We start from the raw sequence: 24,581 nt of genomic DNA on the forward strand, positions 1-24,581 counted from the left end.
GTTGGAGGTTCCTCACATTGCCTGGACAGCAAGCAGAGAGTAGCTGGAAGCAGGGCTGGGCTTCAACCTTCCAAGACCTGTCCGCAGTGACCGACTTCCGACAGCCAGGCCTTACCTGCATGGCAAGTGCCACCAGCTGGGGAACAATGTAAACCTGCGGGGACATATCAGAGTCAAACCGTAAGGGCCACAGTTCATGAGCAGACTGTCTACTGCATCGGGTTTTCCGGGGGAAATGTAAAACAAAAGCTAGACAGGGTACCAATGACAGACCAAAGTCACCTGCAGCTGGGAGAGAGGACACTAGGGGTGAATGATCAGCTGGGAGCTAACTACGGCAAGGCTCCAGTGGACCTTATTTTGTGAAGGTCTTGTTCAGTAGTGGCAGCTGTCTGGTAGTATGGCAATGGCCAGAGCATGCCCATCTCACAACCCTGGCTCACTTCCCTTCTCACTGAGGGCACAGCCTTTAATATTTTTTTATTTTTTATTTATTTATTTATTTATTTATTTATTTATTTATTTATTTTTGGTTTTTCGAGACAGGGTTTCTCTGTGTAGCTTTGGTGCCTTTCCTGGAACTCACTTGGTAGCCCAGGCTGGCCTCGAACTCACAGAGATCTGCCTGGCTCTGCCTCCCGAGTGCTGGGATTAAAGGCATGCGCCACCACCGCCCGGCATAATATTTTTTTATTTTAATTTTGTATACATGAATATTTGCTCTCCTTGCCTGCATGTGTGAATGTGTATCATGGATGTGCCTGGCACCTGTGGAACCTAGAAGAGGATGCTGAATCACTTGGGATAGGAGTTACAGACAGTTGTGAACCTTCATTTGAGTGCTGGGATTTGAACCTGGACCGCTCGGCCTCATGTTCAGTGTGCTTTCTAAGACCCCACTGAAAAGTAACACCCTTGGAAGTCTTTCTTTTTAGACTGTAGAAATTTGAACTTTTTGACTTATCTTTAAATCCCTTGAAAAGGGTAGCCTAACAACAACAAGAAAAAGCAAAGAGAAAAAATCCCATTTTACTGAAATTCTCAAGCCAAAAACAAACAAACAAACAAACAAACAAACAACAACAACAAAAGCCTGTAGCTAAGCTAAAATGAACTCTAACATGTGATAGGCTTCAAATAAACGCTTAAAGGCTGATAATGCATGTGCAGATTCCCAGTGAAAGTGGACTTCCTCCATTTGCTTTTGATGGAGTCATTAAATTAGTGATTTTTTTTCAAGGGATTAAAGATAGTTCAAGGGATTTAAATAGTTCAAATGAATAAAGAAGAAAAGGAGGAGAGGGACATTCAGGCCTGGCAGCAGCTGACAAAAACATACAGGCCCAGCGGCGGTCCACAGAGGTAGACAGGCCCAGCTGCGGAGACAAGCAGGCGGCGGCCCGCAGAGGTAGTCGGTCCCAGCGGCGGCCCACAGAGGTAGACGGGCCCGGTGGCTGCGGCCGACAGGGACATTCAGGCCCGGCGGCAGCCGGCAGAGACATTCAGGCCCAGCGGTGGCCCACAGAGGTAGACAGGCCCGGCGGCGGAGACAAGGAGATGCAGGTAGGCCCGTGGAGGCGGCCCATGGAGGTAGAAGGTCCCAGCAGCGGCCCGCAGAGGTAGACGGGCCTGGCGGCAGAGACAAGCAGACACAGGTAGGCCCGCGGAGGCGGCCCACGGAGGTAGACAGGCCCTGCGGCAGTGGCCGACAGGGACATTCAGGCCCAGCGGCGGCCCACAGAGGTAGACAGGCCTGGTGGCAGCAGCTGACAGGGACATTCAGGCCCGGCAGCAACCGGCAGAGACATTCAGGTCCAGCGGCGGCCCTCAGAGGTAGAGAGGCCCAACAGTGGAGACAAGCAGACTCAGGTAGGCCTGCGGAGGCCGACAGGGACATACAGGCCCAGCGGCAGCCAGCAGAGACATACAGGCCCGGTGGCAGCCCGCAGAGGCAGACAGACCCAGCAGCAGCTGATAGGGATATACAGGCCCGGCGGCGGACTGCAGAGGTAGACAGGCCCAGGGACGAAGACAAGCAGACGCAGCTTGGAACAGGGATGCCCCTAAACCCAACACCTGGGGAAGAAGCTATCTCCGTGGGTCAGAACCAGAACGAATCTGAACACTCCTTCTGAGGACAAGCCAGGGCCCAGCTGCTGATCCTGTGAAACCGAACAACTTGGAGGTGTTGGTGAGACTACCCTGCTCAGCTGAAACCCATCTGGGAGAGGATTCAGATGCCTACAGTTTGAAGTCTGAAGAAACAAGATCAGCTGAGGAGTTGACAAATGAACAAAACGTGACCTGGGAACACAGAAGAAGGTGCTACCCAGCCACCAAACCAGATCACCAGAATCATAAGTATATAATTCACCAACTGAGATCAGCTGCCCCTGAAGAAATAGCCCAATAGCACCAATTTAACCAAGAACCCCTACTAAACCAAGACTAAAAATTAGAACAAGAGAGGCACTCTCACACACAGACACCACCTGCACCGCACAGAGGAAGAGATGAGTAGACGCCAGTGCAAAAATACAGGCAACAACATAAAGACCTATATGGCAACATCAGAATGTAGTGATTCTACACCTGCAAGACCTGAACATACCATGACAGAAGAAACAGAAGCAATCAACCCTAAAAATGACTTTAAGAAGATGATAGAGGCCCTTAAAGAAGAAATAAAACATTCCCTCAATGAGGAAATAAAAACTTTCCTTAAAGAGGAAATGAAAAACTACCTTAAAGAGGAAATAAAAACTTTCCTTAAAGAGGAAATAAAAAACTCCCTTAAAGAGGAAATAAAAACTTCCCTTAAAGAGGAAATGAAAAACTCCATTAAAGAGGAAATAAAAAACTCCCTTAAAGAAATGGAAGAAAAAATGAACAAAAAATGGGAAGAAATCAAAGAAAGCCAAGAAAAAGCAATTAAACAGATGAAAGAAACATTCTAAGATCTGAAAAATGAATTTGAGACAATAAAGAAAACACATGCTGAGGGAATGCTGGAAATAGAAATCCTGACTAAACGAACAGGAACTACAGAAACAAGCATAACCAACCGATTGCAAGAGATGGAACAGAGAATCTCTGACACTGAAGACACAATAGAGAAAATAGATTCGTCAGTCAAAGAAAACACTAAAGACAAAAAAGTCGTAACACAAAACAATGGAGTACTACTCAGCAAAGAAAAACAATGAAAGCATGAAATTTGCAGGCAAATGGATGGAACTAGAAAAAATCATCCTGAGTGAGGTAACCCAAACCCAGAAAGACAGTAATGGTATGTACTCACTCATTGGTGGATTCTAGATATAAAATAAAGAACAATCAGACTACAACCCATAGAACCATAGAGGCTATATATATAGCATGGAGGTCCCTAGGATGACTGTGGCTTATAATAAATTTTAGTTTTACTCAATTATTGAAAAAAAATAGCCAAATGAATGGAAACACATGAACTATGAACCAAAGGCTGAGGGCCCCCAGCTGGATCAGGCCCTCTGAATAGGTGAGACAGTTGATTGGCTTGATCAGTTTGGGAGGCAACTAGGCAGTGGACCAAGTCCTGTGCTCATTGCATGAGTTGGTTGTTTGAAACCTGGAGCTTATGCAGGGACACTTGGCTCAGTCTGGGAGGAAGGGACTGGACCTGCCTGGACTGAGTCTATCAGGTTGATCGCAGTCCTCGGGGGAGGACTTGTCCTGGAGGAAGTGGGAATGGGGGGTGGGCTGAGGGTAAGGGGAGGGTGTGGGAGGGGGGAGAATAGGGGAACCCATGGCTGATATGTAGAACTGAATGGTATTGCAAAATTATATATATATATATATAATATATATATATTATATATAATATATAATATATAAAGAAAAGGAGGAGATGGGAGGAGGAGGAAGCGTTTGGGGCAGCAGATTTGCTTCAACTCTAAGTACAATGGAGTCTAGGTAAGATTCAGGGAAAAGAACTGTCTCCTTTAAAAAAATTATTTTATTTAAAAATTTTCTATATTGCCGGGCGGTGGTGGCACACGCCTTTAATCCCAGCACTCGGGAGGCAGAGCCAGGCGGATCTCTGTGAGTTCGAGGCCAGCCTGGGCTACCAAGTGAGCTCCAGGAAAGGCGCAAAGCTACACAGAGAAACCCTGTCTCGAAAAAAACAAACAAAACAAAACAAAACAAAACCCCAAGAAAAACAAAAAAAGAAAACAGACTTCTAAGGATAATCATAAAATATACTAAAACAAGATGAAACAAAAACAAACAAATCAGAAAAGGCCAAAACCCACAAACGGAAGGAAAAGAAGCCAAGAAAAGACACAAGGATCAGAGAAAGATGCAGAAACCCACTGTCCACACACTCAGGGACCCCACAAAAAAACATGAAGCTGGAAGCCATAATGGATGTGTAAAATCAGTAGGGTAGAAAGGAGAATAAATATGTAAATAAAATAAAATAATAGTTTGTTATTATCAAAGCCCTGATATGATATTATGAGACAGGAACCTCCAAAGAATGCCATCAGCTATACAACTCATTGAGACCAGAGAAATCAAGCTGGTCAGGGTTAACTTTCTCAGGGTGATGCTTTTTAGTTAAATCCATTTACCCGTGAATTTCATGATTTCATTTTTTTAAGTGGTGGAATAATATTCAGTTGTGCAAATATACCACATTTTCTTTAACTATTATTTGTCCATTTACAGACATCTAGGTTGTTTCCAATTTCTGTCTATTGTGGACAGCAATGGACATGGTTAAGCAAGTGTCTCTGAAGTAAGACGAAGCAACCTTTGAGTGTATACCCAAGAGTGGTATATCTGGTCACTTCCCATCTTCCTGAGGAGCTCCCATACTGATTCCCATAGTGGCTGTACAAGTTTGCACCATCAGCAACAATGGACGAGTATTCTCCTTACTCCACGTCCTCACCAGCATGAACTGTCATTTGTTTTTTGTTTTGTTTTGTTTGTTGTTGTTGTTGTTTTGTATTGGCCATTCTGACTGGTGTAAAATGAAATCTCAATGTAGGTTTGATTTGCATTTCCCTGATGACTAAGGATGTTGAGTATTTCTTTAAATGCTTCTCAGCCATTTGAGCCATTCTTTTGCGAATTCTCTGTTGAGGTCTGTACCAAAAATTTTAATTGGGATGTTTTGTTCCTTGATATTTGACTTTTTTTTCTTTATATATTTTGGATATTAGGCCTCTATGGATGTGTAGCTGGTTAACTCTTTTTCCCATTTTGTAGCCTGACGCTTTGTCCTGACGCTGTGTCTGATGATGGTGTCCTTTGCCATATGGCCTTTCATAACGGCTATGTTAAGTTCCTTGGCCTGATCTTCAGTAATGCTGCATTTCTCAGGGGCCTGTAGTAGGGTTGCTGGGCTCAAGTCGGCATGCATTTTCCTTGCTGTTATTGATTGTATTGCTGGCAGACAGGCATCTGGGTTTGGAGAGATTGTAATTCTAGGTGATGCTGTCTGGCCTCATCTTTGTTCGGTGGGTATTTTGTGTCTTGTTTTCTAATGCCCTCTCTGGCTCTTAGAGAGTGGCTGGCAGGGAATGCTTCCGAGCTCCTAATAGGTATGTCCACTGGTGGTTCCAGGCACAATGTGTTTCTAAGTACTGGCAGTTTAGTGTGGTGCCTTGAATAGGCATCCATATGGCCCCATAGACTCATGTGTTAGAATGCTTGGCCCCTAGGGATTGGCACTATTAGGAGGTGTGGCCTTGTTGGAGTAGGTGTGACCTTGCTGAAGGAAGTAGATCATGGTGAGGGTGGGCTTTGTGGTCTCATATGCTCAAGCAACATCCAGTGTGGCACAGTCTCTTCCTGCTGCCTGCGGATCAATACGTAGAACTCTCAGCTCCTCCAGCACCATGTCTGCCTGCATGCTGCCATGTTTCCTGCCATGATGATAATGGGACTAAATCTCTGAACCATAAGCCAGCTCCAATGAAACATTTTCACTTAGAAGTGTTGCTGTGGTCACAATGTCTCTTCATAGCAATAGAAACCTTAACTAAGACACTTCAGAATGTGAATAGACTAGACGGGAGGGGACTGACAGGGTCCACAGGAGGGACAAAAGCAGAAGATTCCACCAGAATCAGCTAAGTTCCCTGGGAATGGGGGCAGAGTGTGAGGACAGGCCATAGCCAGTAGTCTGCTACAGAGCGGGGGGGATGAGACTAGGAGACTGGATTGGACAAGAAGAGGGAGAGTGTGGTGATATATTGTGTACCCTAATAAACTTGCCTGAGGATCAGAGGACAGAGCCAGCCACTAGATTAAACACAGAGCCAGGCAGTGGTGGCACATACCTTTAATCCCAGCACTTGAGATCTCATGCCTTTGCTTGGGAAGCATACAGGCCTTTAATTTCAGGAAGTAATATGGCAGGACAGAGAAAGGTAGATAAGGCATGAGGAAACAGGAACTCACTCTCTTTAGGCTGAGGATTTCATAGAGGGAACAACTAGTGGCTGGTTATTCTGCTTCTTGATCTTCCAGCTTTCACCCTGATATCTGGCTCTGGGTCTTTTATTAAAAGACCATCTTAGATTCCAACAACAGGAGGGTGTAAATCTGAAATGCTTCACTGGCTTGCTTGCTTCTCTGGAAGACATGACTGGCTGGTTCCCAGGAATGCCTCCTGGAGTCGGGGCCTCAGACAAAGGGATTGAAAGACCCCCACTCCATTATGAGGACATGGGGCGTTGGGCCAATAAAATCCCCCCCCCGTCCCAATAACTTGGCCTAAGAAACGCCATTCTGAAGGAATCAGAAAAACAGGAGTTCACAGTTGTGGCTGGCTGGCCACCCGGCCTTGAGAGAGATAACTATGGCCAGCCATCCGGCCTTGGGAGAGAGATAACTGTGGTCGGCGGCCTTGGGAGAAAAACAGTTGAGTCAAATCAGGATATTTTATGGCTGCCCCCCTGGCCTTGAGGAATAAGCAGCTGGGCTGGAAAAACACCCACTATACCCTGGGCAAGGCCAAGTCAGCCACACATCAAACTTCTGATAATTAAGAATACGACCCCAAGTTCACCCTGGCCTTCTTTGAAACAACCAATAAGAGCCCTGTAACTATGCTTCTCGCTTCTGTAACCGCGCCTCTGCCCCTGGGATCCTATAAAAAGTCCCCTTTGCCCTAGGAAGGGGCGCAAGTCCTCCGAGAGACTTCGCCCGGGTACCTGTGTATCTAATAAACCCTCTTGCTGTTTGCATCTGATCTGTGGTTTCGGTGTGTTCCTTGGGTTTGGGGTCTCTCCTGAAGGAAGATCTCCCTGGGGGTCTTTCATTTGGTGACCCGTACGGGGAAAGAGACCCCTCCCTGGGACCACCGACCCACTGTCAGGAGGTAAGCTGGCCGGCCTCGGTATATGTCATCCCTGTCCTGTCTGAGTGTTGTCTGAGTGTTGTCTGTTTGTCTGCGCGCCTGATAATCTGTCTGTGGCAGTGGGGGCTGAAGGAGCTAACAAGCTCGGACTTCGCCCACCGTGACCCTGGAAGACGTTCCACGGGTGTCTGAAGTCCCCTCTGGGGCACGGTCTGAAGTCCCCTCTGGGGCACGGTCTGAAGTCCCCTCTGGGGCACGGTCTGAAGTCCCCTCTGGGGCACAGTTTGAAGTCCCCTCTGGGGCACGGTTTTTCGGGGCCACTCACGTATCTGAGGGATACATTGTGTTGGTCGGAGACGAGGGGGCCGGACCCTCGCAGTCTCCTTCTGAGGTTTTGCTTTCGGTTTGGAACCGAAGCCGTGCAGCGCGTGTTAGTCTTATTTGTGTTTGTCTGTCGTTTTTTGTTTTCTGTTTAATCGTTCTCCTCCTAGAAACAGCCATGGGACAGACTGTCACCACCCCCTTGAGCCTCACGCTTGACCACTGGTCAGACGTGAAGACACGAGCCAACAACGAGGGAGTTGTAGTCAAGAAGAAAAAATGGATCACTCTTTGCGAGGCCGAATGGGTCAGAATGGATGTAGGATGGCCTCGCGAGGGAACCTTTAACCTCAGTCTTATTTCACAGGTGGAGGGAAAAGTTTTCGCTCTGAGTCCCCATGGCCACCCGGACCAGGTCCCATACATCGCCATGTGGAGACTCCTGGCGACAGAACCCCCCCATGGGTTAAAGCCGTTTCTCTCCCCTCCAGCCCCCCTGGCAGCAGCAGCTCTCGCCGAATCCCGGGCCGAGGAAGCCGGATCGGCGGATCCCTCCCACTCCCTGTTTCTCCCGACCCCTCCACCAGCGCGTCTTTTCCTCTCCCAGCGTCCGCCGCTCGCGCAGGGCGGGGCTGCGGGCATGGGGTCGGCGGGGACCGCCCCCGGCCGGCGACTGGCCACTGCCGAGCGCACTTCCACTGTGGCGGTGCACCGCGCCCGGCTCTGGGTCGGCTGGGGAGGCCCGGTTTGGGGAAGGGGGCTCGGGAGGGGCGGCGTCACCCGTGAACGCCGAGTCACCCTGCCCCGAGGGTTACAGCGCCCCGACAGCACCATCGCTCCCTCCCGCCACTCCTACCTCCTCCCTTTACCCTGTTCTCCCACGAAAGGATTCCCCTAAGGCTCCTGTCCACCCCCCAGACCCCAATTCACCTCTTATTAACCTCCTGACAGAGGACCCACCGCCATACCCGGGGAATCGGGCACCGGAGGGACCGGCGGCCCCCACAGAGGTGCCTGAACAGCCTCTAAGGAGAGAGAGGGAGGATGAGGCTCCGGCTCCCTCCCCAATTGCCGGTCGCCTATGAGGAAAGCGCGACGAACCAGCCAAAGAATCCAGGGCCTTTCCCCTTAGGGAAGGTCCTAATCACCAGCTCCAATACTGGCCGTTTTCGGCTTCTGATCTCTATAACTGGAAGCAACATAATCCTCCTTTCTCTAAGGACCCTGTTGCCTTGACTAACCTGATTGAGTCCATTTTAGTGACCCACAAGCCCACTTGGGAAGATTGTCAGCAGTTACTGCAGACCCTCCTGACGGTGGAGGAAAAGCAGCGAGTCTTCCTGGAGGCTCGGAAGCAGGTTCCAGGAGACGATGGAAGACCCACCCAATTGCCTAATATCATTGACGCAGCCTTTCCCCTCACTCGCCCGAACTGGGACTTCGCGACCCCAGAAGGTAGGGAGCACCTACGTCTCTATCGCCAGTTGCTCTTGGCGGGTCTCCGAGGGGCTGCTAGACGCCCTACCAATCTGGCCCAGGTTAGGAATGTGACCCAGGGAAAGGAGGAGACGCCGGCAGCGTTCTTGGAAAGACTTAGAGAGGCATATAGGATGTATACCCCGTACAATCCGGAAGATCCAGGACAGGCGCCGGGTGTCATCTTGTCTTTCATCTATCAGTCAAGTCCAGATATAAGGGCCAAGTTACAGAGACTAGAAGGATTGCATTCACTCAGTTTGTCAGATTTATTGAGAGAGGCAGAAAAAGTGTTTAATAAGAGAGAAACTCCCGAAGAGCGGGAGGAGAGGATGTGGCAGAGGCAAGAAGAGAGAGATAAGAAACGTCATAGGGAAATGAGTAAAGTCCTGGCCACTGTAGTGTCTCAGGGACAGGTTAGAGAGGGAGTTAGGACGAGAGATCAAAGAAGGACACCGCTTGACAGAGACCAGTGTGCTTACTGTAAAGAGAGAGGGCATTGGGCTCGTGACTGCCCAAAGAAGCCTCAAGGGTCTCGGAGACCTAAGTCAAGGGCCACGGACCTCCTCAATCTGGAGGATTAGGGAGGTCAAGGCCAGGAGCCCGCCCCCCCCCAGCCTAGGATAACTCTCAAGATTGGGGGGCAGCCAGTGACCTTCCTGGTGGACACTGGGGCTCAACATTCAGTCCTGACCCATACCAGAGGCTCTCTCAGTGACCGTACAGCTTTGGTCCAGGGGGCCACAGGTAGCAGGAGGTATCGATGGACCACCGAGAGAAAGGTTCAGCTGGCATCTGGACAGGTAACCCACTCTTTTTTTTGCATATACCCGACTGCCCTCACCCATTATTGGGCCGAGACCTGTTGACTAAGCTCAAGGCTCAGATCTATTTTGATGACAAGGGGTCGACGGTTACAGGACCCAAAGGGACCCCCCTACAAGTCCTAGCCCTAAAACTGGAAGAGGAATACCGCCTGTTTGAATCTGAGTCCTCTAAGGGGCCACCACAAGGAATGCAGGACTGGTTGAGGGAATTTCCCTCGGCATGGGCAGAGACTGGTGGCTTGGGGCTGGCTCACGACCAACCCCCACTTGTTATTCAGTTAAAAGCCTCCGCCACTCCCGTTTCAATCAAACAGTATCCTATGTCCCGGGAAGCCCACGAGGGCATTAAACCACACATCCGGAGGCTTTTGGACCAGGGGGTACTTGTGCCCTGTCGATCCCCTTGGAATACCCCCCTCCTGCCTGTAAAAAAACCTGGGACAGGGGATTACAGACCGGTTCAAGACCTGAGGGAGGTTAATAAACGGGTTGAAGATATACACCCCACGGTGCCAAACCCTTACAACCTCCTCAGCACTCTTCCACCAACCCACATTTGGTATACGATACTGGACTTGAAGGATGCCTTCTTCTGTTTGAGATTGCACCCCCAGAGTCAACTGCTGTTTGCTTTTGAATGGAGAGACCCAGAGATGGGGCTTTCAGGACAGTTGACCTGGACTCGGCTCCCCCAGGGGTTTAAAAACAGCCCGACCCTCTTTGATGAAGCCTTACACTCAGACCTAGCCGAGTTCCGGGTCGAACATCCGGCCTTAATCTTGCTCCAATATGTGGATGACCTCCTCCTAGCAGCCAGAACCCAGGCTGAATGTCTGAGAGGCACTCGGGCCCTTTTGGCTAAACTGGGACAGAAGGGCTATCGGGCTTCGGCCAAGAAGGCTCAGATTTGTCAAAGCAAAGTCATTTACCTGGGTTACACCCTAGAGGGAGGACAGAGATGGCTCACGAAAGCAAGGAAGGAGGCCATACTCTCCATACCCCCTCCAAGGACCCCCGCCAGGTGCGGGAGTTCCTAGGTACAGCCGGCTACTGCCGCCTCTGGATCCCAGGTTTTGCTGAGATGGCTGCCCCCCTGTATCCTCTCACCAAGCCTGGGACCATGTTCCACTGGGGAGAGGAGCAACAACAGGCCTTTCAACGAATTAAGAGAACCTTACTTGAGTCACCAGCTCGCTCTTGGCCTACCAGAGCTGACTAAGCCTTTTGAACTGTTCGTGGACGAGAACTCAGGCTTTGCAAAAGGAGTACTGGTACAGAGACTGGGGCCATGGAAGAGACCTGTAGCTTATCTATCCAAGAAATTAGACCCGGTAGCTGCAGGATGGCCCCCTGTCTGCGCATGGTAGCCGCCATTGCTGTTTTGCTCAAGGATGCAGGGAAACTGACTTTGGGACAGCCATTAACTGTGTTATCCTCCCATGCGGTGGAAGCTCTGGTCCGGCAGCCCCCAGATAGATGGCTCTCAAATTCCAGGATGACCCACTACCAGGCTCTGTTGTTAGACACAGACCGAGTGGTGTTCGGACCAGTTGTCTCCCTCAACCCCGCAACCCTGCTGCCCTTGCCAGACCCATCCGAGGAGCACAATTGCCTCCAGATTCTAGTGGAGGCCCATGGCACCCGCTCCGACCTAACAGATCAACCACTGTCGAACCCAGATTTTATCTGGTTCACGGATGGGAGCAGCTTCCTCCAAGAAGGAGAATGGAGGGCCAGAGCAGCCGTTACCACCAAATCAGAGGTAGTTTGGGCCTCACTGCTGCCGCCTGGAACATCGGCCCAAAGAGCAGAGCTGATCGCGCTGACCCAGGCCCTCCGGATGGCGGAAGGTAAGAGACTCACGGTCTATACCGACAGCAGATATGCCTTCCCCACTGCCCATGTACATGGAGAAATCTACAGAAGAAGAGGCCTTTTGACCTCGGAGGGTAAGGAAATTAAGAACAAAAAAGAAATTTTAGACCTCTTAAGGGCATTGTTCCTCCCACATCAGCTCAGCATTATACATTGTCCTGGGCACCAAAAGGATGACTCTGTCATAGCACGGGGAAATCGGCTGGCTGATCTGAAAGCCCGGACAGTCGCCTTACAATCCCCTAGGGGCGACCAGCTGTTGGTCTTGCAGGACCAACAACCAAGAAGAGACCCCATGTCCTACAGCCCGGAGGACCAGGAACTAGCAAAGAAAATGGGGGCGGAATGGAGCCCCGAGCGACAAGCTTATATAATGGATAACAAATTAGTTATGCCAACCTCCCATACCAAATACATGCTCAAGTTTCTCCACATGCTAACCCATTTAAGCAAAAACAAGATGAGGGCCCTTCTGGCTGATGAGGCTTTGGACACTGTGTTATTGAATCAGGAACAGGTCCTCCAACAGGTGACTTCCAGCTGCCCTGCTTGTGCCCAAGTTAATCCAGGAAAAGGCCATCTGAGCAGACGGAGCTGCCTGCGAGGTCACCGCCCCGGAGTCCATTGGGAACTTGACTTCACCGAGGTAAAACCCGGACTGTATGGATATAGATACCTTCTGATTTTTGTAGACACATTTTCAGAGTGGATAGAGATCTTCCCTACCAAGAAGGAGACCGCTAACGTGGTAACCAAGAAACTCCTGGAGGAAATTTTTCCCAGGTATGGAATGCCCCAGATATTGGGGTCAGACAATGGGCCTGCCTTCATCTCCCAGGTAAGTCAGAAGGTGGCCAGGCTACTGGGGATTGATTGGAAACTTCATTGTGCATACCGCCCCCAGAGCTCAGGACAGGTAGAACGTGCAAATAGAACCATTAAGGAGACTTTAACCAAATTAACACTTGCAACTGGCACTAGAGATTGGGTGCTCCTACTCCCCCTAGCCCTTTACCAAGCCCGGAATACTCCTGGGCCCATGGCCTAACCCCGTTCGAGATTATGTATGGGGCTCCCCCACCAATTGTAAATTTCTTTCACCCTGATATCTCCTCTTTTGCCACTAGCCCTACCCTAGAGGCGCACCTCCAAGCCCTCCAACTGGTACAAAAGACGGTGTGGAAACCCCTGGCCGATGCCTACCGGGAGCAACTGAATCGCCCGGTGGTGCCTCACCCATTCAAGATTGGGGACTCTGTCTGGGTCCGACGCCATCAATCCAAGAACCTAGAGCCGAGGTAGAAAGGACCATACACCGTCCTGTTAACTACTCCCACCGCACTCAAGGTTGACGGGATAGCGGCTTGGGTCCACGCGTCGCATGTGAAGGCTGCCAAGGAACCCGACGAAGCTGAGAGCACCAAGACATCAACATGGAAAGTTCAACGCTCTCCAAACCCACTAAAGATAAGACTCACCCGGGGGTCCCCTTGATCCCCTAATAGTCCTCCTGACATTAGGAGGGGCATCACCAGAGAGCCCCCACCTGGTTAAGAAAGTTACCTGGCAGGTCATTTCCCAAACTGGGGACGTAGTCTGGTCCACGACTGCTCAACACGCTCCTAACACATGGTGGCCCTTCTTGACTCCCAAGATATGCGACCTAGTCGCTAGGCTGGATACCTGGGATATCCCTGAGTACACCCACACCAATAGGCCCTCTGTCCTAAATGCAGACCACAACAATGTTATGTCTCAAAAGAAACGGGCCATACAGACTGGGGTTACAGCCCAAGGACAACATATAGCCGACTCACCTGGCTGCCGAACACGGTCAGCCTATAGGAAGCTGCAGCAGACCCAGCTGTATGTATGCCCTAGGGACGGAAGGGACTGGGATACGACTTACAAATGTGGGGGACTAGAATCTTTTTTTTGTGCAAAATGGGGATGTGAAACGACCGGGGACGTGTACTGGAAGCCTAGCTCCAGTTGGGATCTCATCAGGGTGGGACGAAGTCAGAAGGGAGAAGATTCACTAAACATTTCCTTCACCCCGAAGGGCACAAAGTTCTCTTCATGGACCGATGGACGGTCTTGGGGAGTCAGGTTCTATATGACGGGAACAGACAGGGGATTCACCTTCCAAGTAAAACAAAAGATAGAATCAGTTAACATTCCTGTGGGCCCCAACCCTGTTCTCCCAGAACAGAAGTCACCTTCACAACCTGAAAGAGCCCCAGCCCAGCTCCCCCACCAATCTATTACATTGTCCCCTACAGCCAGCATGGCCACCACTGCTTCCTTTGTAAGGCCAGGCACTGGAGATAGACTCCTGAAATTAATCCAAGGGGCGTATCTAACCCTCAACCTCACTGCCCCAAACAAAACCAGAAGCTGCTGGCTTTGTCTAATTTCAAGTCCCCCTTATTACGAAGGGATTGCTGTTATGGGGAATTTTACTAACCAGACTTCCCCTTCTACAAGCTGCCACACCGCCCCCTGGCACAAGCTGACTCTCTCCGAAGTCTCCGGACGAGGGCTCTGCTTAGGAGCCATTCCACCATCCCACCAAGGTCTTTGCAATTCCACTCAGGCCCTTCCATCAGGGGCTTATTATCTTACAGCCCCTAAAGGAACATTTTGGGCATGTAGCATGGGACTCACTCCCTGCGTCTCCACTACAGTGCTGAACCTGACCTCTGACTATTGTATATTAATAGAATTATGGCCCAAAGTTACTTATCATGAACCTGAATATATTTATAGTCACTTTGAAATGAGAAACACCCGTTTTAAAAGAGAGCCTGTTTCCCTGACGCTGGCCCTGTTACTGGGAGGAATTACCATGGGCGGAATAGCTGCCGGGGTAGGTACAGGGACCGCAGCCCTTATGGAGACCGGCCAATTCAGACAGCTCCAAGTAGCCATGAATACAGACATCAAAGCCCTAGAGGAATCGGTTAGTGCGTTAGAAAAATCCTTGACATCCCTATCAGAAGTAGTGCTGCAAAATAGGAGAGGGCTGGACATACTCTTCCTACAAGAGGGCGGGTTATGTGCTGCCCTCAAAGAAGAATGCTGTTTCTATGCAGATCATACTGGAGTAGTCAGGGATAACATGGCTAAATTAAGAGAAAGATTAAAACAGAGACAACAATTATTCGAGTCTCACCAGGGATGGTTTGAAGGATGGTTCAAAAGGTCACCATGGTTTATGACCCTTGTCTCCACCATTATGGGCCCCCTAATCATCCTCCTGCTCATTTTATTGTTCGGGCCATGCATCCTCAACAGATTGGTGCAATTCATCAAGGATAGGGTTTCTGTTGTCCAGGCTTTGATCCTAACCCAGCAATATCAGAGGCTCAGACAGTCAGAGATGGAGCTGACCCCTTATTCTCCATCCTAAAATGAAAGATTCCATTTGGTACAAAAGAAAATGGGGGAATGAAAGACCCCCACTCCATTATGAGGACATGGGGCGTTGGGCCAATAAAATGCCCCCCCCCCCAGTCCCAATAACTTGGCCTAAGAAACGCCATTCTGAAAGAATCAGAAAAACAGGAGTTCACAGCTGTGGCTGGCTGGCCACCCGGCCTTGAGAGAGATAACTATGGCCAGCCATCCGGCCTTGGGAGAGAGATAACTGTGGTCGGCGGCCTTGGGAGAAAAACAGTTGAGTCAAATCAGGATATTTTATGGCTGGCCCCCTGGCCTTGAGGAATAAGCAGCTGGGCTGGAAAAACACCCACTATACCCTGGGCAAGGCCAAGTCAGCCACACATCAAACTTCTGATAATTAAGAATACGACCCCAAGTTCACCCTGGCCTTCTTTGAAACAACCAATAGGAGCCCTGTAACTATGCTTCTCACTTCTGTAACCGCGCCTCTGCCCCTGGGACCCTATAAAAAGTCCCCTTTGCCCTAGGAAGGGGCGCAAGTCCTCCGAGAGACTTCGCCCCGGGTACCTGTGTATCTAATAAACCCTCTTGCTGTTTGCATCTGATCTGTGGTTTCGGTGTGTTCCTTGGGTTTGGGGTCTCTCCTGAAGGAAGATCTCCCCTGGGGGTCTTTCAGGATGAGTGGGGAGGAAGGCTGAAGGAGATCTGTGTGGTCCACTGGAGATGTGGACATCACAGGTGACCTGCTACAGAGCTGAAGATGAGACTGGGGGGTTGGATTTGGAGGAGAGGTGAAGATCTGCAGTTAGCCTACTGCTTCCCTCAAGAACTGCTTTTTTTATAGTGTGATCTCTCTGTGGTTGGCTGACCAAGGGTGTGTGTGTGTGTGTGTGTGTGTGTACTAAATATGCCTGTGCAGATGCCTGTGGGCATGGCAGCATTCCTCTCTGCATTGGAATTGGAAGCCCCTAGGCCCTGCCTTTTCAGGGACAAGGGGTCTCAGGAAGCAAAAGCTACCACAGCTCTACCATCAGCTAACCTCAAGGTCCTGCTCCTGAGGAGACTGGGAGGATGTGGGAAGCAGCTGAGTGATCTGAGGAGAAGCCAGGAGGGAAAAACCGGGGCCAGCTAAAGATCAAGGGCAGTGGTATGAGATGACAAATCATTTCAATCTTTTCACGGGGAAAGGTGCAAATCAAATGTCAAGTCTGGGGCCGAGAACTGGCGAGATTCACGTGTAGGCTAGAGGAGAGGGCTCGGGTTGTGTGTGCTTTGCCAGCAATCGGTGCTAATACAAATGCCTGTCAGGGGAGGCAGCTTCTTCCTTTAGAGCAATGACCTTCCCAGCCAGGGGCACCACCTAAGACACCCGGAGTATAATGGGATGGGGGGGGGCTGTTTTTTTTTCTCTTTCGTTTTCTAGGTCTGCCTTCTCAGCCCACCCTGACCTATGACATACACTTGTCGTCCTAGCCTCGGATTCTAAACTTGCTCCCAGCTGCCCTGTTGGTAGGCTGTCATTCCCTACAAACATCTCGGGTTTTTTCTCTCCTGTTTTTTGTTTTGTTTTGTTTTTTGTTTGTTTTGGTTGGTTGGTTGGTTTTTTTTTTTTTTTTTTTTTTTTTTTGGTTTTTACTCCTATAAGGACACACAGCTACTGATCTTCCCCTACAACCATTTCTGTTTTCCAGTCTCTGACCCCAAAGTTGTAGATCAGTGGTTCCTCATGCTGTGACCCTTTAATACAGCTCCTCATGCTGTGGTTGTGAGACCAAAATGAGCCATCTTAGAAATAAGACCAAAATGCTTTCACCCAAAAACTAAGGCCTAAGATTTCTCCTTTTGGGAATAGGCCATTAGTTACTCAAACCAGTCAGTTCAGATTCCAGAAACCAGGAAGTGTAAAAGTACAGAGTCACAAGATAGTCAGGAGGTAATGCCTGCCAAACTATGGAATGTCCTCTCCCTGGTTTCCAGGGTAACTGATCACAGAAATGCCTCCACCTGAGGGCAGCCAATGAGAAATGGTGGCGGGCAACCACTCCCTTAGAAGTAATTTCTAGAAGTCCCTAGAAGCGAGCCAATCAGAATTGTACCTGTACTAACACCCCTAAATGATGTAACCTTGTGACTTTTCCCTTTAAAAACTGAGCTTGCAGACAGGTGGGTGCTTCCTCCAGCCTCCACTGCGTTGGATGTATTGGACGAAGTCCCTGCCTAGGCTTGTATTGCTTTTGGATATCCAGAATTAAACCTTGCTTTTGCATTCTGGCATGCTCGTCTTTGGTGGTCTCTCTGGGGGTCACGATCTGGGCACAACATGGTGACCTCCAACCATAAAATCATTTTCATTGCTACTTCATAACTGAAATTTTGTTACTGTTATGGATTGGATCATAATGTAAATATCTGATAGGCAAGGATATCTGATGTGCGACCCTCAAAGGGGTTGCGGCCCACAGGTTGAGAACTGCTGCTGTAGATGGACATGCAGAGGTGTCCAGACTTCCGCTTCCATGAATGATTCACACATTTGGCTGTGTACATTTATGAATTCATCAGGAAAGTGCTGCAGGCCGCAGGAATATATCATAAGAACTCAGCTGGTTATGGCAAAGTCACTACCTGGAGGGATCAGGGAATTCCTCCAGAGGAAGCCAAATCCCAAGGAGTTTTTGGTGTTACTTGGCTTGTTATATATCAGCTGTATTCTGTTATGAAAATCATGTGTGCCTTCATAGTTTTCCCAATTGCCTTTTCCCTAAGAAGGGCTAACAATGTGGACTGATTACTCTCTGGGCATACACATTCCAAGTATTTGGAGAACAGCCTCAGGAAAGGCTTTCTCTGGAATCAGATTATCTCCCTTAGCCACTTTCAAGGACTACAGGAAACACCACCCAGGTGGGTGCCCAACTTCCGAGGACTAACAATGATAACAGCCCACCTGCAAGTCTCCTGATTTAAATTCCACAAGGAGACACCGCCCAGGGGGGCGCCCAACTTCCAAGGACTAACAATGACAACAGCCCACAGGCAAGTCTCCTGACTTATGGTAAATTCCACAAGGAGACACCGCCTAGGAGAGGTGGACGTTAAGTAATAGCTTTACAAAATTTAGCTCGGACCCTCCCTTTATATACTGGGACTTCCAGGGCATAGGGAAGAGAAGAGAAAAGAGAATGGAAGAACTAGATGGGTAAGAACTTGAGAGGAACAAACGGAGATGGGGAAGAACTAGATTGAAGGGCTAAAAGAGAGGACTAGAGGAACGAGATGGAAGATGAGGAAGAGCCAGGTGGGGAAGAAGATGAGGAAGAGCCAGATGAGAGAGAAGGAGACAGGAGAGGAGCTGATAGGGGAAAGAACTAGATAGATGAGAACCTAGAAGGGACAGAACTAGATGAAGGAATTAAGATAGAACCTAGAGGGGACAGTAGATAATTATAGAGAAACCAGGCAAGAAAGGAGCTAGACATGAGAGCAGAATAGAAGCTGTGTAGAGAGAGAACTATCACAGAATAATAAAGTGTATGAACTAAGGAATTTCGTGTACATAGATTCATTTAGGAAGCAAATTCCTAACGTGGATCAATTTCTGCGTTTTTGCCAAGCACCTGGCAGTATCCCGGTGCATATCCTGATTGACCTCAGAAGACAAGATGCTGATTGACAGCTCCAGCGGTCTGCAATTGTGAGACCAAAATGAGCCATCTTAGAAATGCTTTCACCCAAAAACTAAGGCCTAAGATTTCTCCTTTTGGGAATAGGCCATTAGTTACTGAAACCAGTCAGTTCAGATTCCAGAAACCAGGAAGTGTAAAAGTACAGAGTCACAAGATAGTCAGGAGGTAATGCCTGCCAGACTATGGAATGTCCTCTCCCTGGTTTCCAGGGTAACTGACCACAGAAATGCCCCCACCTGAGGGCAGCCAATGAGAAATGGTGGCGGGCAACCACTCCCTTAGAAGTAATTTCTAGAAGTCCCTAGAAGCGAGCCAATCAGAATTGTACCCGTACTAGCACCCCTAAATGATGTAACTGTTGTGCCCAGATCGTGACCCCCAGAGAGACCACCAAAGACGAGCATGCCGGAATGCAAAAGCAAGGTTAATTCTGGATATCCAAAAGCAATACAAGCCTAGGCAGGGACTTCGTCCAATACATCCAACGCAGTGGAGGCTGGAGGAAGCGCCCACCTGTCTGCAAGCTCAGTTTTTAAAGGGAAAAGTCACAAGATTACATCATTTAGGGGTGCTAGTATGGATACAATTCTGGTGTAAGGAGGTGGGTGGAGCAGGACCTATATAAGGTTGGGACGGAGCTCCTCCAAAAAAGAAGACGCTTGCTAATGGCCTGAATAAACAGCTTGAAGAAGAGCTTGGTGTTGCATTTTCCTTGCTGGTCGAGGTAGTCGCGACAGTTATTCCAATTTTTTTGTATCTGTTGAGATTTGTTTTGTGTCCAAGCATGTGGTCAATTTTTGAGAAGATTCCATGGGGTGCTGAGAAGAAGGTATATTCTTTTGTGTTAGGATGGAATGTTCTGTAGATATCTATTAAGTCCATTTGAGTCATAACATCTGTTAGGTCCTTTATTTCTTTGTTAAGTTTCAGTCTGGTAGATCTGTCTTTTGGTGAGAGTGGTGTGTTAAAATCTCCCACTACTAATGTGTGGGGTTTGATGTGCGTTTTTAAACTTTAGTAGTGTTTCTTTTATGAATGTGGGTGCTTTTGTATTTGGAGCATAAATGTTTAGAATTGAGACTTCATCTTGGTGGATTTTTCCCGTGATAAGTATATAATGTCCATCCTGATCTCTTTTGATTGATTTTAGTTTGAAGTCTATTTTATTAGATATTAGGATAGCTACACCAGCTTGTTTCTGAGGTCCATTTGCTTGGAAAGCCTTTTCCCAGCCCTTTACTCGGAGGTAGTGTCTGTCTTTGAAGTTAAGGTGTGTTTCTTGTATGCAGCAGATGGATGGGTCCTGTTTTCTTATCCATTCTGTTAGCCTGTGTCTTTTTATAGGTGAGTTGAGACCATTGATATTGATGGATATTAATGACCAGTGATTGTTAATTCCTGTTATTTTTTGTGGTTGTGTCTTGTTGTCCTTTGGTGTATGTTGGTGTGGGATTATCTATTGCTTGATTTTTCATGGATGTGTTTAGCTTCTTTGGGTTGGATTTTCCCTTCTAGTGCTTTCTGTAGGGCTGGGTTTGTGGACAGGTATTGATTAAATCTGGTTTTATCTTGGAATATTTTGTTTACTCTGCCTATGGTGATTGAGAGTTTTGCTGGGTATAATAGTCTGGGTTGGCATCCATGGTCTCTTAGTGTCTGCATAAGATTTGTCCATGATCTTCTAGCTTTCATAGTCTCTATTGAGAAGTCTGGTGTTATTCTGATGGGTTTGCCTTTATATGTTACTTGGTCTTTTTCCTTTGCGGCTCTTAATATTTTTTCTTTGTTCTGTGTGTTTAGTGTTTTGATTATCATGTGGCGAGGGGACTTTTTTTGGATCCAGCCTATTCGGTGTTCTGTAAGCTTCTTGTATCTTCATAGGTATTTCTTTCTTTAGGTTAGGAAAGTTTTCTTCTATGATTTTGTTGAATATATTTTCTGTGCCTTTGAGTTGGTATTCTTCTCCTTCTTCTATCCCTATTATTCTTAGGTTTGGTCTTTTCATGGTGTCCCAAATTTCCTGGACGTTTTGTGTTACGACTTTTTTGTCTTTAGTGTTTTCTTTGACTGACGAATCTATTTTCTCTATTATGTCTTCAGTGTCAGAGATTCTCTGTTCCATCTCTTGCAATCGGTTGGTTATGCTTGTTTCTGTAGTTCCTGTTCATTTAGTCAGGATTTCTATTTCCAGCATTCCCTCAGCATGTGTTTTCTTTATTGTCTCAAATTCATTTTTCAGATCTTGGAATGTTTCTTTCATCTGTTTAATTGCTTTTTCTTGGCTTTCTTTGATTTCTTCCCATTTTTTGTTCGTTTTTTCTTCCATTTCTTTAAGGGAGTTTTTTATTTCCTCTTTAATGGAGTTTTCATTACCTCTTTAAGGGAATTTTTTATTTCCTCTTTGAGGGAATGTTTTATTTCTTCTTTAAGGGCCTCTATCATCTTCTTAAAGTTGTTTTTAGGGTTGATTTCTTCTGTTTCTTCTGTCTTGGTATGTTCAGGTCTTGCAGGTGTAGAATCACTAAGTTCTGATGTTGCCATATAAGTGTTTATGTTGTTGCCTGTATTTTTGCACTGGTGTCTACTCATCTCTTCCTCTGTGCGGTGCAGGTGGTGTCTGTGTCTGAGAGTATCTCCCTTGTTCTAATTTTTAGTCTTGGTTCAGTAGGAGTTCTTGGTTAAATTGGTGCTATTGGGCTGTTTCTTCAGGGGCAGTTGATCTCAGTCAATGAAGTATATACTTATGATTCTGGTGATCTGGTTTGGTGGTTGGGCAGCACCTTCTTCTGTGTTCCCAGGTCATGTTTTGTTCATTCATCAACTCCTCAGCTGATCTTGTTTCTTCAGACTTCAAACTGTAGGGATCTGAATCCTCTCCCGGGTGAATTTCAGCTGAGTGGGGTAGTCTCACCAACACCTCCAAGTTGTTGAGTTTTGCAGGATCAGCAGCTCAGCTGGGCCCTGGCTTGTCCTCAGACAGAGTGTTCAGATTCGTTCTGGTTCCGTCCCACGGAGATAGCTTCTTCCCCAGGTGTTGGGGTTAGAGGCGTCCCTGCCTCTGCTTGTCACTGCTGCTGGGCTCGTCTACCTCTGCGGGCCGCTGGGCCTGTATGTCTCTCCCGGCTGCTGCCGGGCCTGTATGACCCTGTCGGCCGCAGCTGCCAGGCCCGTCTACCTCTGTGGACCGCCACAGGGCCTGTATGTCTCTGCTGGCTGCCACTGCGGGCCTACCTACCTCTGTTTGTCACTGCTGCCGGGCTTGTCTATGTCTGCAGGCTGCCGCCAGGCCTGTATGTCCCTGTCGGCTGCCGCTGCCGGGCCCATCTCTTTATTCATGTGTGTTTTCACAGGCCTGTCACGTCTGTCTCTCTTTCCTATCTTAATAAAACTCTTGTTAGTGGATTCTGTCGTGTTTCGTGACATTTCCTCGCAGGGTAAGAGCGCCACTAAATAATTAACACTGATCTCCAAAATATATATAGAACTCAAGAAACTAGACATCAAAATACCACATAACCCAATTTAAAAATGGGGTACAGATCTAAACAGAGAATTCTCAACAGAATAATCTCAAATGGCTGAAATATACTTTAAGAAATGTTCAACATCCATCATCAGAGAAATGCAAATCAAAACAACTCTGAGATACCATCTTACGCCTGTCAGAATGGCTAGGATCAAAAACACTGAAGACAGCTTATGCTGGAGAGGATGTGGAACAAGGAGAACACTCCTCCACTGCTGGTGGGAGTGCAAACTTGTACAGCCACTTTGGAAATTATTACAGCAGTTTCCCAGAAAAATAGGAATCAAGACCCAGTATAACAATCTTGGGGATATACCAAAAGGATGCTCAGTCATACCACAAGGACATTGCTCAACTGTGTTCGTAGCAGCATTATTTATAATAGCCAGAACCTGGAAACGACCTAGATGCCCCTCAACTGAAGTATGGATAAGGAAAATGTAGTACATTTACACAATGGAGTATCACTCAGCTGTTAAAAAAAAAAAAATGGACCTCAAGAAATTTTCAGGCAAATGGATGGAACTAGAAAAAAATCATTCGGAGTGAGGTAACCCAGACCCAGAAAGACAAACATGGTATACGTTCTCTCTTAAGTGGATATTAGGAGTAATGTACAGGATAACCAACCTACAATCCATAACCCTAGAGAGGCTAGCGAACAAAGAAGGCCCAAGAGGGATGCATGGATTTCCCTGGGAAGGGGGAAATAGAAGAGATCTCCTGGGTAAACTGGGGGTGGAGGGGTAGGGGTGGAGGGTGGGGAGTTGGGTGAGCTCAGCATGGGGGAAGCATCTTGGGGGCCTGATGGAGGGGGAGAGTAATGAAAGAGACGTCTTGATGGGAGGGGGTAGGGAGGGTGATTTCTGGGTTAGGGAGAAACCTGATGCCAGGGAAACTCCAAGGAATCCACAAGGATGACCCCAGCTAAGATTCCTAGTGATAGTGGAGAGGGTGCCTGAACTGGCCATCTCCTGTAAACAAACGAAATCTTAAATGACGTTGTCTTCCCTGTACACTCCTCCGGGGCTGCCAAACGCTGGGGTTGCAAAGATGTCTGAAGGCGCCACCAGGTGGCTGCTGAGAGATGGCCCCAGAGAGAAGATTCCGCCTCTCATGACACAGGATTTTGGGACTCTGTGTGGTGTTCTGGAGTTGATTCTCACTTTGTTGTCTTCAGTTCTTAGCAAAGGCCAGGGCTTATATCCGTTTGGTGGATAAGTGAGTGAGGAAAGGGGACTGTTGTATATAGGGCAGCAGTTTCAGCCCTGCGAAGTTTTAAAGCTACTGTCCTCTCTCCTCTTTTTCTCTTTCTCTGCCTCCAACAAGAACAGAGGTCAACTGCGGGAGTCGCTTTCACCACGCTTTTCACCTCTACCTCTACCTCTACCCCTACCCCTACCTCTACCTCCTCCATAGTGAACCGAACCTAGGACCTCCACAATTGCACTCACTGCTCTTAACCCCTGAGCTATTTCTCCTCCTGCTCTTCTCCTCAGTCTTTTTGCTCTTCTCTCTTGAGCCCAGATGTCTCCTATCAATTCTCTCTGCCTGACAGACACACCCATTAGGTGCTTAGGCCGGCAGACCCAAACAGATGCAGCACATCTTTAAGTAATTAAACACACATCTTGGCATCATTACGCAAATGCAGCATCAACACAGCTAACAGACTTTTACACAGGTAAAAGTAACATTCTACAGCTTCAACAAATGGAAATACATCTTTGCCTACTTAAAATAATATTCTACAGCAGTCCCGTTGTGATGTCAGTTGCAAATATTCATGCAGAGACACATAAAATATGATATAAAATCCTGTAAATCCAAAGCTGTGGTTTAAGAAGCTCCATTGCAAGAGAAGTGCAAAAAATGTTACCAGAGGTCATGGGGGGAGCAGAATTATGATTGATTTTCTTTCTTTTTCCTCCCTCACATTTTCCACACTGTCTATACAGAAGCTTAATATTTGTTATTCTTCTGAGGTAAGCCTTGTCTCACCTTTCCAGCCCCCTAAACTCTAAGACTTCCTCTCTGTACTGCTAGCTCAGTTCACCTTCATCACCTATTTCTCTCTTTCTCGGCCTCACAGGGTATCAAAGCAGATG

General features: G+C 48.0%; 1 protein-coding gene across 1 annotated transcript; it reads left to right on the forward strand.

Annotated features, from left to right (window-relative positions):
• The first annotated feature begins 7,856 nt into the window (after positions 1-7,856).
• Positions 7,857-13,158, forward strand: LOC114694925. Its single transcript, XM_037196922.1, is given in 8 exon segments — positions 7,857-8,488; positions 8,630-8,688; positions 8,765-9,969; positions 9,972-10,992; positions 10,995-11,170; positions 11,172-11,328; positions 11,331-12,639; positions 12,984-13,158. Coding segments are annotated over 8 exon segments (4,734 nt in total).
• The last annotated feature ends 11,423 nt before the right edge of the window (positions 13,159-24,581 follow it).

Source organism: Peromyscus leucopus, chromosome 19 (genome assembly GCF_004664715.2).
Source record: "Peromyscus leucopus breed LL Stock chromosome 19, UCI_PerLeu_2.1, whole genome shotgun sequence".
Taxonomy (NCBI): domain Eukaryota; kingdom Metazoa; phylum Chordata; class Mammalia; order Rodentia; family Cricetidae; genus Peromyscus; species Peromyscus leucopus.